The 15508-nt window shown below is 38.4% G+C and overlaps 1 protein-coding gene across 3 annotated transcripts in view; it reads right to left on the bottom strand.

Moving 5' to 3' along the window:
- MTMR2 (myotubularin related protein 2) overlaps positions 1 to 9723 on the bottom strand; it is a 267450-nt gene extending 257727 nt beyond the window's left edge. For 2 of the 3 annotated variants that reach the window (XM_053708594.1, XM_053708592.1), the window contains exons 1-2: positions 9636 to 9723; positions 1608 to 1683 (exon numbers count right to left, since the gene is read on the bottom strand). In XM_053708594.1, coding sequence (XP_053564569.1) covers positions 1608 to 1653 — 46 coding nt within the window. In that variant the 5' untranslated portion in view covers positions 1654 to 1683; positions 9636 to 9723. The remainder of the gene's footprint in view (positions 1 to 1607; positions 1684 to 9635) is intronic. The other variant, XM_053708595.1, reaches the window with a different exon arrangement.
- Positions 9724 to 15508: the final 5785 nt, after the last annotated feature.

The raw sequence follows: 15508 nt of genomic DNA, 5'->3' as shown, positions 1-15508 counted from the left end.
TGCATACTTATCGTTCATCGCCAGTTTAACATAGTTTGTTTACTTCCGCATTCAGTTTTATCAGCTTTTAACTGTTTAACTGAGATGGACTCTCTGACATAAGACACAGGTTGGGATCTTGGGTATGAGAGTTTTGCTGATTAGTAATAGCTCTGTAAACACCAGCTTCATACGTATATATGTTTATTTAAAATACTTGTTGATGCATCACTAATGTATTTATTTTTTTAAATATTAATAAAGGAAAACACGGTTTACTTTCACCTTTGTTGACCATTTTTTCTGATGCGTTATACTTTAATGTAGTGTAAAATATATATTTTTAGGTGTACATTAATGTGTGAAATATCTGTCTATTAAAGTTTTTGTGTTTTGTCCCATTTAATTAAAAAGGGAAAAAAATAAACTTAGTATAGACCATGTCATTTTAAACAACTTTTTCAATTGAATCATCTACTTTGCTGTGTTTTCTTGGTATCCTTTGTTGAAAAGCATACCTAGGTAGGCTACAAAGCAGCAATGCACTACTGGGAGCAAGCTGCCAATTGGTGGCTGCACATATATTCATCTAGGCATTGGTTCACCAGATATGTTAGCCTAGCTACCATTAGTGCTGCTCCTTCAGCAAAGGACACCAAGAGAATTAAACACTTTTAATACTATAAGTAAACTGAAAACTTGTTTAAAATTATACGCTCCATCTAAACCCCGAAAGAAACAAAATGTGAGTTTTGTGTCCCTTTAATGTATAGCTATAATGAAATACAGGTCATTGCAGTTAAATCATTTTGGAAAAATAGATTGATTAGTTTTTATAAATTTTAAATGACACCGGTTAAGAAGCGTTCATCAGGCACTAATTTGTTTTTAATTCATGTGTGTGTAAAAAGGATGTAGACGGGTGATAATGTCTATGATTACGGCTGACCAGCTAAAACACATAATAATAAAGACAGGGATTTGATTCTGTATTTTTTGTTCGCTAACATTTTTGCACACAATTGTGCCTTGTTTTGTTCAACATATTTTTTTGGCCTAAGTTTAGCATCTATTAAAAAAATATTATGTGCAGTGTAAACTTATGGACTATCAATTTCCAGTGATGTTTATGGGATCAGAGAGTACTAAACCGCAGCCAATATTTAGAAAGCGGTAAGCAAAACAAATCTGCACTAGGTATAGTTTTCACGACAGCTGCAGGACGATTCACACATGCATGGTATTCATTATATGTAGTTGGTTGGGTCTGGAGGATTTTGCACATACTGGAGATGTTTTTTCTGGGAGACACTTTATCAAATCACCTGGGTTGCATTGGGGAATTTACTGGGAGTGATTCAGGTGTATTCTGGGCTAAGTTCTGATAGAAGAATTGGACGCCAAGCTGCGGTCATATGACATCAGCGAGCTGACCGCTGTGCCTGCCTGCTTTTCCAGCACCTACAAGTTTAAGGTGCTACCCTACACTGTGATTCTTTTTTCATCTATAGTTTCAACAAAACTCTTAATGGCTGCCAAAAATTAATCAATGGCAACTATGTGAACGTAGCCGAATAAATGAAGGACAATCATCAATAATACTCATTAATAAAAGCAATATAGCTTACCTATGTCTTTGACGGATTCCCCTGGTAACAGCAAAAGCTCCTCCATCTCACAGAATGTATATTGTTCTGGTTAAACCTTAGAAAATAAATGTGTCTTCAGTTTAGCATCAGTAGTTTTTATAAGGGGGTTTTAGAAGGGTGGGTACAACAGAACCATCGTTATGTTCTACTGAATAAAAAAAAATTAAGGGGACAAACTCAAAATTAAACCATCATTTCAGTTCCAGGCACAGTTTCCTCCTTCAATCAAATGTAGTTTGTTCTCTTGGTATGTTTAGTTGGAGGAAATACCTAGGTATGCTGAATGTGATTAGATCATTATATAGCAGCAGTTTTGTAACAATGTTTATAATAATACTATACATTATAGCAAACACTGCTGCCATATAGTGCTCAAAAGTCTATCCCACTCTTACTAACATGAATACAACACTGTTGCAATACAGTGCTCCAATGCACTCCTCTCCTAAGCATTCATAGATATGCTTTTCAACAAAGGATACCAAGAGAAGGAAGAAAATGTGACAACAGATGCAAACTGTATGCTCTGTCTGAATAATAAAAATCTGAGTTTCATGCCCCTTTCAGGTTGAGAATAATTAGTACAAATTCCAAACAATATAAAAACAGTGATCTCCCTTTTCTATTAGTATTAATGAAAGCAAAGTCTTAAATAATAACATACAACATATTTACCTAACTTACTATAGTGCAAGTTGTAATAATCCTAAGAGATTACTTGTACTCTTGATTAATAATCCCTACATATACATAATATTAATCCACATTAATAATATGTAGCAGTGCAGCTATTTATAAGAGCTCATTTTGGTTATAGATTGGATTTGCTACTTTATCCCCTTCATTACCAGGAAGTTCATAGAAAAACTTGAACAAAATACGAGAGAACTTTTAGCATTTTTGCTATAACTATATCTTTTTTAAGTAGACAACCCAAGGTATCGATCTAGGCCCATTTTGGTATATTTCATGCCACCATTTTTTTCTTAAAAATCCGAACATATAAAAAATAATTAACTGTTTCACAAACTTTGGGTTTCTTAATTAATTTACATACCGCTTGTGCAATCATGACATAAATGGTTATAAAAGCTTCTCTGGGATCTTTTTTGTTCAGAAATTGCAGACATGCATGGCTTTACCATTAGTTTTTGGTAGTTAGAAGGTCGCTAATTGCAGCTGCGCACCGCACTTCTGAAATTCCTGTCTGTGAAGGGGTTAATTAATTAGCTGGTAAGGGTCATATTATTGTAGAGTAGGGATTACCCTCCCACCTGACACTGCCAACCTCCCTGATCCCTTCCAAACAGCTCTCTCCCCGACATCCACACTCCTCACCACCATCTTTGGTAGGTATGAGTTAGGGCTTTATTTTCATTATATTTTTTTTTCTTGCAGTGAAGGGATCCCTCCTCATCTCCCCCACCTTCCTATTAGCTCTCTAACCCCCCCCCCCACACCACACCACCACCACCACCACCACCAATAGAGGCAGCTGTCTGCCAGTACCCAGTTTATTGTATTTTTTTTTTTTTTTTAAAAACCTATAGTATTTAACTGAATTACTACACAGATTTGTTGCACACTATTTTATTGCATGTTTTACATCTGTCCCTAATTGTCCTCAGCAGGATAGGTGAAAACCTAGGTTCAAATATGGCAGCACAATTACTGTATATAAAACGTCTTTAATATTTAAATATAACCTTTTTTGTATTTAAAAAAAGTACATCTTAAACTTCCCCTGAATACATCATTATATCTAGCATTTACTGTTTAATATTCCTTCAAAGCTTATAGATAAACATGTTACAATACGTCTTTGCATTACAGATTACTTGTTTACTTTAAAGAGAGAACTATAATTAATTTTACAAGCGATTCTTTAAAAAAAAGGGAGTAGTCAGCTTTATGAGGTATCCAACCCTTCTGTTTTTAAGATTCAATTACAAAAGAAAACATAACGCCTTGGAACGTGTAACTGATTGAATAAACTCTTCTAACTAAACGAGCATTTATTTCTGGACTAAAGAGACACATTTTTATTTTTCAGGGTTTATTCTAAGGTTTTGTTTGCAAATTAGTAATGAATTCTACTTTTAAATGATAGAATTAAATTAATGAAAATGGAGGTATAATCAAATATATTTAAAAAATACACTTCAACGGATTATCTTATTAAAGGGATAGGACACCCAAAAATGAGTTTGTGATTCAGACAGAGCATACCATTTCAAAAATGTTTCTAATTTACTTCTGTTATCAAATTTGCTTCATTCTCATGGTATTCTTTGTTGAAGAGATACCTAGTAAGGCACTTGGAACACCACATGGCAGGAAATAGTGCTGCCATCTAGTGTTCTTGCAAATGGATATCATTCTTGATAAACTGCTGCCATATAGTTCTCCAGAAATGGTCCAGCTGCTAAGCTTACGTCCCTGCTTATCAAAAAAAGATATCAAGAGAATGAAGTAAATTAGATATTAGAAGTAAATTAGGAAGTTGTTTTAAATTGCTTGCTCCATCTGAATCATGTTTCATGAACCTTTTGTTGATTGGTTACAGGGACATTATAGTGCCAAAATGACGGTCTAATTTGTTAAAGCGTTTAATTTTAGCACTACTGACCCTGCAAGTGTCTTGTGTCCAACCCCTGCAAAGAATCAGCAGCGGCAGTCTCACAGCTTGATCATTGTGACTGCTGATGATAATTAGTTCACAGGCCATGTCTTCCTGAGCGGTACTTTTAATTATGTGTTTAACCCTTCTGCATGCCATTTTTGTTTATAAATACAGTGTGCCTTTAATTAGCTGTTTTATTAAAATGTAGCAGTCATGTGAAACTATAAAACTCAAAAATAAAGTTATTGAGATATTTTGTCCAAAAACAAATGCAGACGTCTACTATTTGGGATATTTCCTTTTTTAACACTTTGATTTGATTTTGCAGAAATATATTTGTGTGTCTAATTTTTTTCTCGTCACAAACCTAAACATTTCATGGTATCGCCATAAATCCATCGGTCTTTAAAGACCACAGCCAGATGGATTTGAACAGCAATGAAGTGAAACAGAAGTGACTCTTGTTTTTATCAAGATCAGGAAAGATTTAAAAAAAATGTAAAATGTTCAAAGCCAAATTTAACATAAATTAAACAAAATTTTCCACTAGAAATAATATATTACATTTAAGCTCTACTGTCACATTTCTTTAATAAACCAGTATGACATTGAAACAACTTTCCAATTTACTTATATTACCAATTTGACTTGGTTTTCTTCATATCCCTTGTTAAACATTATTCCTAGGTGAGTTCAGGAGCAAGCATGTGTCTACAGCAGTGATGGCTAACTTTTGCACCCCTTATGTTTTGGAACTACATTTCCCATGATGCTCAAGTAGACTGCAGAGTTCCTAAGCTTCATGGTAAATGTAGTTCCAATACATCTGGGGTGTCAAGGTTAGCCCTCATTGGTCTATAGCCCTCTGGCAGAATTGTTTGCAACAATGTTTATTATAGTATTATACAATGTTGCAAACACTGCTGCAATAGAAAGCTAAAGACACATGTATGCTCCTAAGCTATTATCAACATACCTAGGCTTATGCTTCAACAAAGGATACCAAAAGAATAAAGCAAATTTGATAATAAAAGTACATTGAAAAGTTGTTTAAAATTACTTGCTTCATCTGAATAACAAAAGTTTAATTTTTACTTTACATCTGAATGGAAGTGAAAATGTTAAAGGGCCATTACAGTCAAAAATGTTCTAATCTACTCTAGCATGTAATTTTTAAGACTATCGATCCTTGACTACTGTGTGTTTAACCCCAGAAAGGGCTGGTCTCAAAGACTAAAGTTCAGGAGACTGAAATATGATACAAGAGTATGCTGAGACCCAGAAGACGGAGGACACCATAATATGATCATCCCACACAAGTGCATCCATATTTGTTTTATTAATACAAATATACCACCTGCTATTTAGTGAGCTTTTTGTGTTTTCTACAAGCGTATATCATCCTGAAGGAGCAGCCAGGACATCCAGAACTAACTATGCTACTTTGCTGAAATATAATGCTGGAGGAACAAGGGCAATGTTGTCAGTTTCCTTTTTTTTTTTTTTTTTTACATAAACAATTTGGTTTAATACTCGACAAAATTAAAATGGATATAAAAGTGCAAAAAGAAAATACAAATGGATTAAACACATAGTTAAAATCAGCTTTAGAGCTGCAATGCACTACAGAGAGCCAGCTGAAAACATCTGGTGAGTCAATGACAAAAGACAAATGTGTGTAGCCACCAATCACAGCTAGCTCCCAGTAGTATAGGATATGTACATAGTCTTCAGTGTTCTCCACAGAACACTTTGCCAGTCAGGTGGCACTATGAATTATTCGGGGGGGGGGGGGTGTTACTTAAAGGGACAGTCTACTAGATTTTTATTGTTTAAAAAGATAACACCTTTACTACCCATTACCAAGCTGTTTATTAACAAACATTTTATATTAATATACTATATATTTCTCAGTGCTTTTTTAAATTTTGCACAACAGCTAGACAGTGCTAGTATATTGATATAACAGTGTTGGTTATGCAAAACCGGGGAATGGGTAATAAAGGAATTAACTATATTTTTAAACAATTACAATTTTAAAGTAAACTGTCCCTTTAAGCTATCCAAAGCAGAAATTAATTGCATAATTTAAATAAATTGACTTTATGATAATCTGTACACCAGAAAAATGTAATATCTCATTTTAGCTTTATATTGGCTTACATCAGTAAAATCAGTCAGATGCTGTGTCCATTAAATAGGTCCTGTGGAGAACACTGTTCTTTTTCAAAAAAACAAAACAAAGTTTAATTGAAAATAGAAGTGAATTTAAAAGTTTCTTAAAATGATGTGCTGTATCTAAATAAAGCAAGCTTAACCCCTTAACGACTGAGGACGTGCAGGGTACGTCCTCAGAAAAAAGGCAGTTAATGCCTGAGAACGTACCCTGCACGTCCTCAGTGTGGAAAGCAGCTGGAAGCGATCCTGCTCGCTTCCAGCTGCTTTCCGGTTATTGCAGTGATGCCTCGATATGGAGGCATCCTGCAATAACCCTGCATGGCCATCCGATGCAGAGAGAGCCACTCTGTGGCCCTCTCTGCACCGGACATCGGTGGCCGGTAACGTTGGTGGGTGGGAGCTGACTTGGGAGGCGGGTGGGCGGCCATCGATGGGCCGTATAAGGTGGTGGGGGGCGGGATCGGGGCCGGAGCTGACTGGGGCGCGCGCGCGTGCACAGAGGGTGGCGGGCGGGCGCGTGCACGGGGCGGAACCGCTATACTACAGAAAATTAGATTGTAACTGTGGGGGAAAAGGGACAAATTAAAAAACAAATAAACTTCAGTAAAAGAGATCTTGGAGGGGTGGGGGGTTGTTCTTGGGTGTGGGGGGAGCTACACTACAGAAAAAGGGATTTTTCTTAAAAAAAAAGCACATTTTTGTTCTAAACTGGGTACTGGCAGACAGCTGCCAGTACCCAAGATGGCGCCCATTAAGGCAGAGGGGGAGGGTTAGAGAGCTGTTTGGTGGGGGATCTGTGAGGTTGGGGGCTAAGGGGGGATCCTACACAGCAGCATATGTAAATATGCTTAAAAAAAACTCAAAAAAGCCCAAATATACCTTTTATTTTAGTACTGGCAGAGTTTCTGCCAGTACTTAAGATGGCGGGGACAATTGTGGGGTGGGGGAGGGAAGAGAGCTATTTGGGAGGCATCAGGGGGTCTGATGTTTCAGGTGGGAGGCTGAGCTCTACACTAAAGCTAAAATTAACCCTGCAAGTTCCCTACAAGCTACATAATTAACCCCTTCACTGCTAGACATAATACACGCGTGATGCGCAGCAGCATTTAGCGGCCTTCTAATTACCAAAAAGCATCGCCAAAGCCATATATGTCTGCTATTTCTGAACAAAGGGGATCCCAGAGAAACATTTACAACCATTTGTGCCATAATTGCATAAGCTGTTTGTAAATGATTTCAGTGAGAAACCTAAAATTGTGAAAAAGTTAACGTTTTTTTTTTTATTTGATTGCATTTGGCGGTGAAATGGTGGCATGAAATATACCAAAATGGGCCTAGATCAATAGTTGGGGTTGTCTACTACACTACACTAAAGCTAAAATTACCCCAAAATGCTCCCTACATGCTCCCTAATTAACCCCTTCATTGCTGGGCATAATACACGTGTGGTGCGCAGTGGCATTTAGCGGCCTTCTAATTACCAAAAAGCAATGCTAAAGCCATATATGTCTGCTATTTCTGAACAAAGGGGATCCCAGAGAAGACTTTACAACCATTTATGCCATAATTGCACAAGCGGTTTGCAAATAATTTCAGTGAGAAACCAAAAGTTTGTAAAAAAGTGAACGATTTTTTGTATTTGATCGCATTTGGCGGTAAAATGGTGGCATGAAATATACCAAAATGGGCCTAGATCAATACTTTGGGTTGTCTACTAAAAAAAAATATATACATGTCAATGGATATTCAGAGATTCCTGAAAGATATTAGTGTTCTAATGTAACTAGCACTAATTTTGAAAAAAAATGGTTTGGAAATAGCAAAGTGCTACTTGTATTTATGGCCCTATAAGTTACAAAAAAAGCAAAGAACATGTAAACATTTGGTATTTCTAAACTCAGGATAAAATTTTGAAACTATTTAGCATGGGTGTTTTTTGGTGGTTGTAGATATGTAACAGATTTTGGGGGTCAAAGTTAGAAAAAATGTGTTTTTTTCGATTTTTTCCTCATATTTTATATTTTTTTTTATAGTAAATGATAAGATATGATGAAAATAATGGTATCTTTAGAAAGTCCATTTAATGGCGAGAAAAACGGTATATAATATGTGTGGGTACAGTAAATGAGTAAGAGGAAAATTACAGCTAAACACAAACACCGCAGAAATGTAAAAATAGCCTTGGTCCCAAACGGACAGAAAATGGAAAAGTGCTGTGGTCATTAAGGGGTTAAAGGGATACTAAACCCAAAATTTTGTCTTTCATGATTCAGACAGAGCATGCAATTTTAAGCAACTTTCTAATTTACTACTTTAATCAATTTTTCTTCATTCTCTTACTATCTTTATTTGAAAAAGCAGGAATCTAAGCTAAGGAGCCAGGCCATTTTTGGTTCAGAACCTGGGTTGCACTTGCTGATTGGTGGCTAAATGTACCCACCAATCAGCAAGGGCTATCCAGGGTTATGAACCAAAAATGCTCCTTAGCTTAGATTCCGGATTTTTCAAATAAAGAGAGCAAGAGAATGAAGAAAAATTGATAATATGAGTAAATTAGAAATTTTCACGCTCTATCTGAATCTATCTGCTCTGGTCTTCTTCCTGCTTTTCGCAGTCCATTTCAGTGGGTGTCCCAGCCTAACCTTATTACCAGTGCTAATTTAGGACCTTCTAAGTTTTTATCAGTATATGTACATATGCTTCTTTATAGTAGTGTCTATTACATGCAGTTATATGAAAATTTGTGTATACTGTCCCTTCAAAAATACTATAAACTCTATTGCTTGCCTGAGTACACTGTCTCTTTAAGTAGCCAAATGTAATGTACTTTAGAAACGATGCTAAACAACAGAAGATGCAGAAATATCTGTGCCAGTGGTGGACCAGCCCATGGTATAATATATTTAGTAGATATCAAATCATCCCATCATTAAAACTTCATATTATTAACAGACATAAATAATATTACATCACAGACATCACACAGCCAAACTTTTACAAATAAACTATAATAAAACGATACAGTGGAAAATAAACACTTGGTTGATCTCTGTGATAACAGATTAGGTGACACTTGGATAAAACAAAAACTAAAAGCAGCGGCTAAACTAGAACCAGACAGTAAATGGAACAATTCCAAATGATTATTATTAGAATCGAGTTTCTTGTAACTATTGTTATGGTTCTAAGCGTTTGACTGGGATTACCTGCTGTCTGCTCTGCTTTCTGTTACTCAGTGATTTGAGCACTGAGAGTTGCAGCCACCTTCCCAGGCTGTGCTTGCATCCGGGTTCCACCTCTCTACTCTAGCAGGCATGTCCTTTAGGGACTAGCTGCAAATAACATGGCTTTTACCAGCTGGTGCATAGGGCAGTGCCAAGCTTACAGTTGTTTTATGGACGGCAAAAGTTTGCTCCGGTGCCTCAAAGTTAGCCGAGCTCTAGGGAACGACTGCAAAAAAACTATTCTATTACCAACCGTGTAATGATACAAACCATAGGACAGGTTACAAATGTTTACTCCGGTGCCTCAGCTTATATGCTTAGTAAGCAGGTTTCAGAGAGTTGGGACCGAAAAAAAAAACCTCTGAGTTGACAAATTACATTAAACATCTTAAAAGTTCAAGAGTTTAATTTTGCAAACTGTAAAGAATTTCAAAACACATGAAATAAATGTGGAAGTTCCAAGTGTTAAACTGTCAAGTTGTCTGTCACTTATAATTAACCCCTGTTTTACAGACATGACTGTCTATTTAATGTTGGATCAGGTTTTTTAGTGGTTTTGGCTGACAAATATGTGACCACAGTAATATCCGCTGTACATTCATTTGCAGGTGACATTTCTGCTTGAAACATTTTCTGGCTTCCAGATGGTTAACTCAAAACACTAAACCTAAACCTGAAACCTGACCTCAAATGGTGTGTTTAGTTTTGTGATCTGCTGCCACCCCATCCCCCAACAACTTTATACTTGCTGCAAAGTTTTGTCAAGTCTCACTACAACTGAGATGATGTGACACACTATTTGAGCTCTGTTCTCCAGATCTCAAAATAGATCAATAAATCAATGAAAATCAAACTGTGTAAGTCACTTTGTGTGATCATCCATGCACTGAAAGAATGTCATATGTTTACATTTATCATATGGAACCTGTCACATTAAAACACTAAACTATTATTAAAACAGTTAACCATTAAAAAAACTAGACTTCATGAGCTGTATCCATATTCTACATACATAATCTCAATATTTTCTAAAATCAGTTTGAAAATCAGATTATTAAAAGTGTAACACCAATATTATCTCTTTATTATATAATGTAATAATACCTCAATTTTAATATTTGTCCGCTTTTGTAATGAGTCTAAGAGTAAAAATTAATATTGTTTTAAAACAAAAACATTACCACAAAGGTTGTCTTTTTTTTTTTTTTTAAAGAAACAGTGAAAGTGACTTAAATGTTGGTGATATACTTGCATGCACCAGTTGCCACTAAGCAGTAAAAAAAAAAGAAGATATTGGCACTGTGACGGATACCCCGGCTACCCCGACTGGGTTATTCCGCCAAACGGGTCCTGCTTCCTCCCTGCCGACCGCAGCTATGTAGCTGGCAAGTGACCACAGCCTGTAGCCACCCCTGATGCCCGACAGCACCAGTACTCAGGGTCCCACCCTGTGGCAGACTCCAGCTACCCAGACTAGGTAGCTCTGCCTGAGGGTCCTTCCTCTGCCTGGAACAATCTGCTATGTAGCCCAGAAAAGTGATTCTAGCAGGAGCCCACCTAAATGACTAGACAGACTAACATTCAGGTGAAATAAGAACTGCCTTTATTGGGACAAACACACATCTTTTATACACACACACACATCTTGATAAAACAGGGAGACAATGCCACAGTTTTCCCGCCATTCCCGTCCCTCCAGACTGACCGGCGCCTCCATAGCAACCATAGTCCCACAGAATCCCAGGACACAGTGGTGACAGTTTTGGGGTGATCCCTGGGATGCGGCGGCACTTCCATGATTCGTTATTGGGGACCGGAGATACAGCCCGTTGAAGTTATGGGGATAGGGGTGTCCAAAACCCCCGGTTCCCAAAGCAGCTCTCCTCCGGTAATTCCCCCACCTCTTGTCCTCCCTAGTGGCTACTAATCCCCAAAAGAGCGGAGCTCTGGGGCACATTGTTGCTGGAGCGACCAGGGGTAAAGTTAGCGGGTGTCCTGCTGTCCTGTGGCTGACCGGGAGTTCCAGGAGCCCGGACAGCCTGAGAGGGGTTAAGCGGGTGTCCGTTGTGAGGTGGCCGACCGGGAGTTCCAGGAGCCCAGCCAGCCTAGGAGGGTTTTTCTCTAAACAAGTTTGGAACACAAAACCATGCAAACAAAAGCTTCCAGGGATTGTGGTTGCTCTGAGGAGCCCAAAACCACTGAGAAACAACAGGGGTGAGGACGGTTGTAGGGGAGTGGGGGGTAGCCTTAGCTGTCTTATATCCGTGACAGGCACCACCTGCAAAAGGGAGGTGTGTCAATGTCTTTGCTAACAGGTGCTGATTGGTACATATGCTCTTGGGGCCCCAGATGTTTTGGAACTACATTTCCTATGATGCTCAGACAGCCTAAAGAGTGTCTCAGCATTATGGGAAATGTAGTTCCAAAACATTTGGGGGCCCAAGGTTACTGACCCCTGCTTAGGGTAGGGTGACCAGATGTCCCCGATTTTAGGGGACAGTCCCCGGATTGAGGAGACTGTGCCCGGACAAATTAAGTCCCCGGAAATGTCCCCAGGAAGACGGTCGGAGCCCTGTGCATGTTGTTAGATGTGTTTGTGAGAAGTTGATAGATTGTTGCGTAAAGCTACAGGAGCAGTTCTGCTTCCCCTGGATACTTCACCGCTGGTGCTCACAGCCCAACTGAAGCTAAAAGCTTCGGACCGCTCTCTATATAGATTGTGAAGTGCTGCATGGGGTTTGCCAGCCCGCTTTGCAACGGCTCAAAGGTGCAAGGTAAATTCTCATTGGTTGTTAGTGTTTAGTTAATAGTGGAAGCATGATATATATGTGCAGTCACAATGGAATCGAGAGGCTGAGCCATTGTTAGGTAGGTCTAGTATGTTTAATTGGAATGTTTAGAAGTACATAATCTTTGATTTTGATTGGTCAAAAACTACAAAGTAGGGGTATCTTCTGGTGATTGATTTTACTAGTGGCCTATTGTGAGGCATTATTACTAAAGAGTATATAAGAGATATGTATCTTTGGCTTTGAGTAACGCATGCATGTTAAAAACTGAAAGGGTACTGTGTTGCTTGTAGGGGTATGTTATAATAGTAGCATACGCTTGACATTTTTACTTGTGTATTTTGGAAAAAAAAGTAATTCTAGTTCTATATCAAAGAATAAGATTTTTAAGAAATAACTTTTTTTATGTAGGTGTTTGAGCTGGTCCTATACAGGCCTGGAATCCTCGACCTCGATTAATGGATCACGTTGCTTGGACTGGTGGTAGAAGATAGGGAAGCATTGTGGGAAATTCCCCGGCTTTCTAAATTTTACTTGGCCTTTTTTTTTTTTAAGGGGAACAAAGCAGGGATTAAACACATTAGCTGGATTTGACCTGGCCGGTTAGTTTTGCAAGTGATAATTGTAGGGGCAAAATATAATTTACTGTAAGGGGTTTAAAAAAAATGTCCCCGGATTTCATTTTAAAAATCTGGTCACCTTAGCTTAGGGTTGCCAGCTCGGCCATGTTTTCCTGTACAGTTATGCATGCTGCAGGGTAAGCAGGGCGGAACTTGCATTGTGCCTCTGGACATCACATGAATAGTGCTGATGAACAGTACAATATACATGTTCCTTCCTGCAAACCCTACAACATGTGTAACACATATGTGTCCAGGAAAACATGGCAGAGGTGGCAACAATACCCCTGCTCTAGGCTGTACATTGAACATCCTATATAATAAAAGGCCAGTTATGTTTGGCCGAAGCTGTCGTGTTTGCCTCGTGAGGACAAACATACCTGGCCGTAACGAAGTCAGTGAAGATCAAACAGCAGATAGGGTGGGCAGGAGCAGGCGTTACAGGGGCGTGACCAGGCGGGAACTGTTGTGGCGGGGGCGTGGCCGGGCGAGAGGGCGTGATGTGGCGGGAGCGCGGATGGGTGGGACCGCTGCACTGCAGAAAATGGCCCATGTACACAGGCTTTAGGACTAGTATGTAATAATCAGCAACTGTGCACATGTACTAGGTGTGCGCTGATAAGGAATAATAATAATAATGGTTAAAGCAGTGTTGTTTTACTATGCTGGGTCTGTACAACTCCAGAATGCTATTGACTGTTTCCCTGTATCAAATCATTCCCAAAATTATTGGGCAGTAGGTAAACAATAATAATAATAATTGTCCACTAAAATTGAAATATAAATGAAAAGATGGAGAAACCAATTTGTATTATCTAGTAAATGTATTTCTGTGACATCACCAGATATAATCATTGCAGCACATTAGTAACAGTAAGATGATACTGATAACAGACTATGAGTGTAAAGTCCAGATATAACCAATTGTCATCCAAGTAAATACAGACAACTGTGTCCTGTGATCTATGAGAGCAAACTAAGCAAGCTCCAAAATGCAGAACAAAACCCTCATGCAGATAGGAAAGTCATAATTAAACTTGCAATATTCAGAAAGAGCATGTCATTTTAAGGACCTTTTAAAATCACTTCTATTTTCAAATGTGCTTTGTTCTCTTGGTATCCATTGTTGAAAATGAATAGGCACATCCTACAGTAGTGGGAGCTCGCTGCTGATTGGTGTCTGCACACATTTGTCTCTAGATGCGTTAGTGCAATGCTGCTCCTTAAACAAAGCATATTTGATAATAAAAGTAAATTTGAAAGTTATTTAAAATTGTATGTTCTATTTGACTCATGAATCATATATTTGGAGTTTCCTGCCCCTTAAGTGCTGTCCTTGGCTGGAGAGTATTTCTAGCAAAGTTTCCAACTGATTTTTCATTCCATGGGCTGGTTTGTTTGCTAGGACTGTGACTGTCAGCTTCTCATCTGTAAAATCGGGGATCATGTGTCAAACTCAAGCCTCCAAAAAAGTTTATAGTGTATCGCCTCCTTCTGAATGCACAGGTTGCATGTCCATATCATCACCCCTGAGATGTATGTACAGTCGTGTGCAAAAGTTTAGGCACCCCTGACAATTTTCATTTATAAATAATTGGATGTTTGGATCAGCAATTTCATTTTGATCTATCAAATAACTGAAGGACACAGTAATATTTCAGTAGTGAAATGAGGTTTATTGAATTAACAGAAAATGTGCAATATGCATCAAAATGAAATTAGACAGGTGCATAAATTTGGGCACCCCAACAGAAATATTGCATCAATATTTAGTAGAGACTCCTTTAGCAGAAATAACAGCCTCTAGACGCTTCCTATAGCCTGTAATTAGTGTCTGGATTCTGGATGAAGGTATTTTGCACCATTCCTCCTTGCAAAACATCTCCAATTCAGTTAGGTTTGATGGTTGCCGAGCATGGACAGCCCGCTTCAAATCACCCCACAGATTTTCAATGATATTCAGGTCTGGGGACTGGGATGGCCATTCCAAAACATTGTACTTGTTCCTCTGCATAAATGCCAGAGTAGATTTTGAGCAGTGTTTTGGGTCGTTGTCTTGTTGAACTATCCAGCCCCGGCGTAACTTGAACTTTGTCACTGATTCCTCAACATTATTCTCAAGTATCTGCTGATATTGATTGGAATCCATGCGACCCTCAACTTTAACAAGATTCCCAGTAACGGCACTGGCCACACAGCCCCACAGCATGATGGAACATCCAACAAATTTTACTGTGGGTAGCAAGTGTTTGTCTTGGAATGCTGTGTTCTTTTGCCTCCATGCATAACGCCGCTTGTTATGACCAAATAACTCAATCTTTGTTTCATCAGTCCACAGCACCTTCTTCCAAAATGAAGCTGGCTTGTCCAAATGTGCATTTGCATACCTCAAGCGACTCTGTTTGTAGTGTGTGTGCAGAAAAGGCTTTTTCCGCATCACTCTCCC

This window comes from Bombina bombina, chromosome 3 (genome assembly GCF_027579735.1).
Source record: "Bombina bombina isolate aBomBom1 chromosome 3, aBomBom1.pri, whole genome shotgun sequence".
Lineage (NCBI taxonomy): Eukaryota > Metazoa > Chordata > Amphibia > Anura > Bombinatoridae > Bombina > Bombina bombina.
The sequence above is the reverse complement of the archived record's forward strand: the minus strand, read 5'-3'. Positions and strand labels throughout refer to the sequence as shown.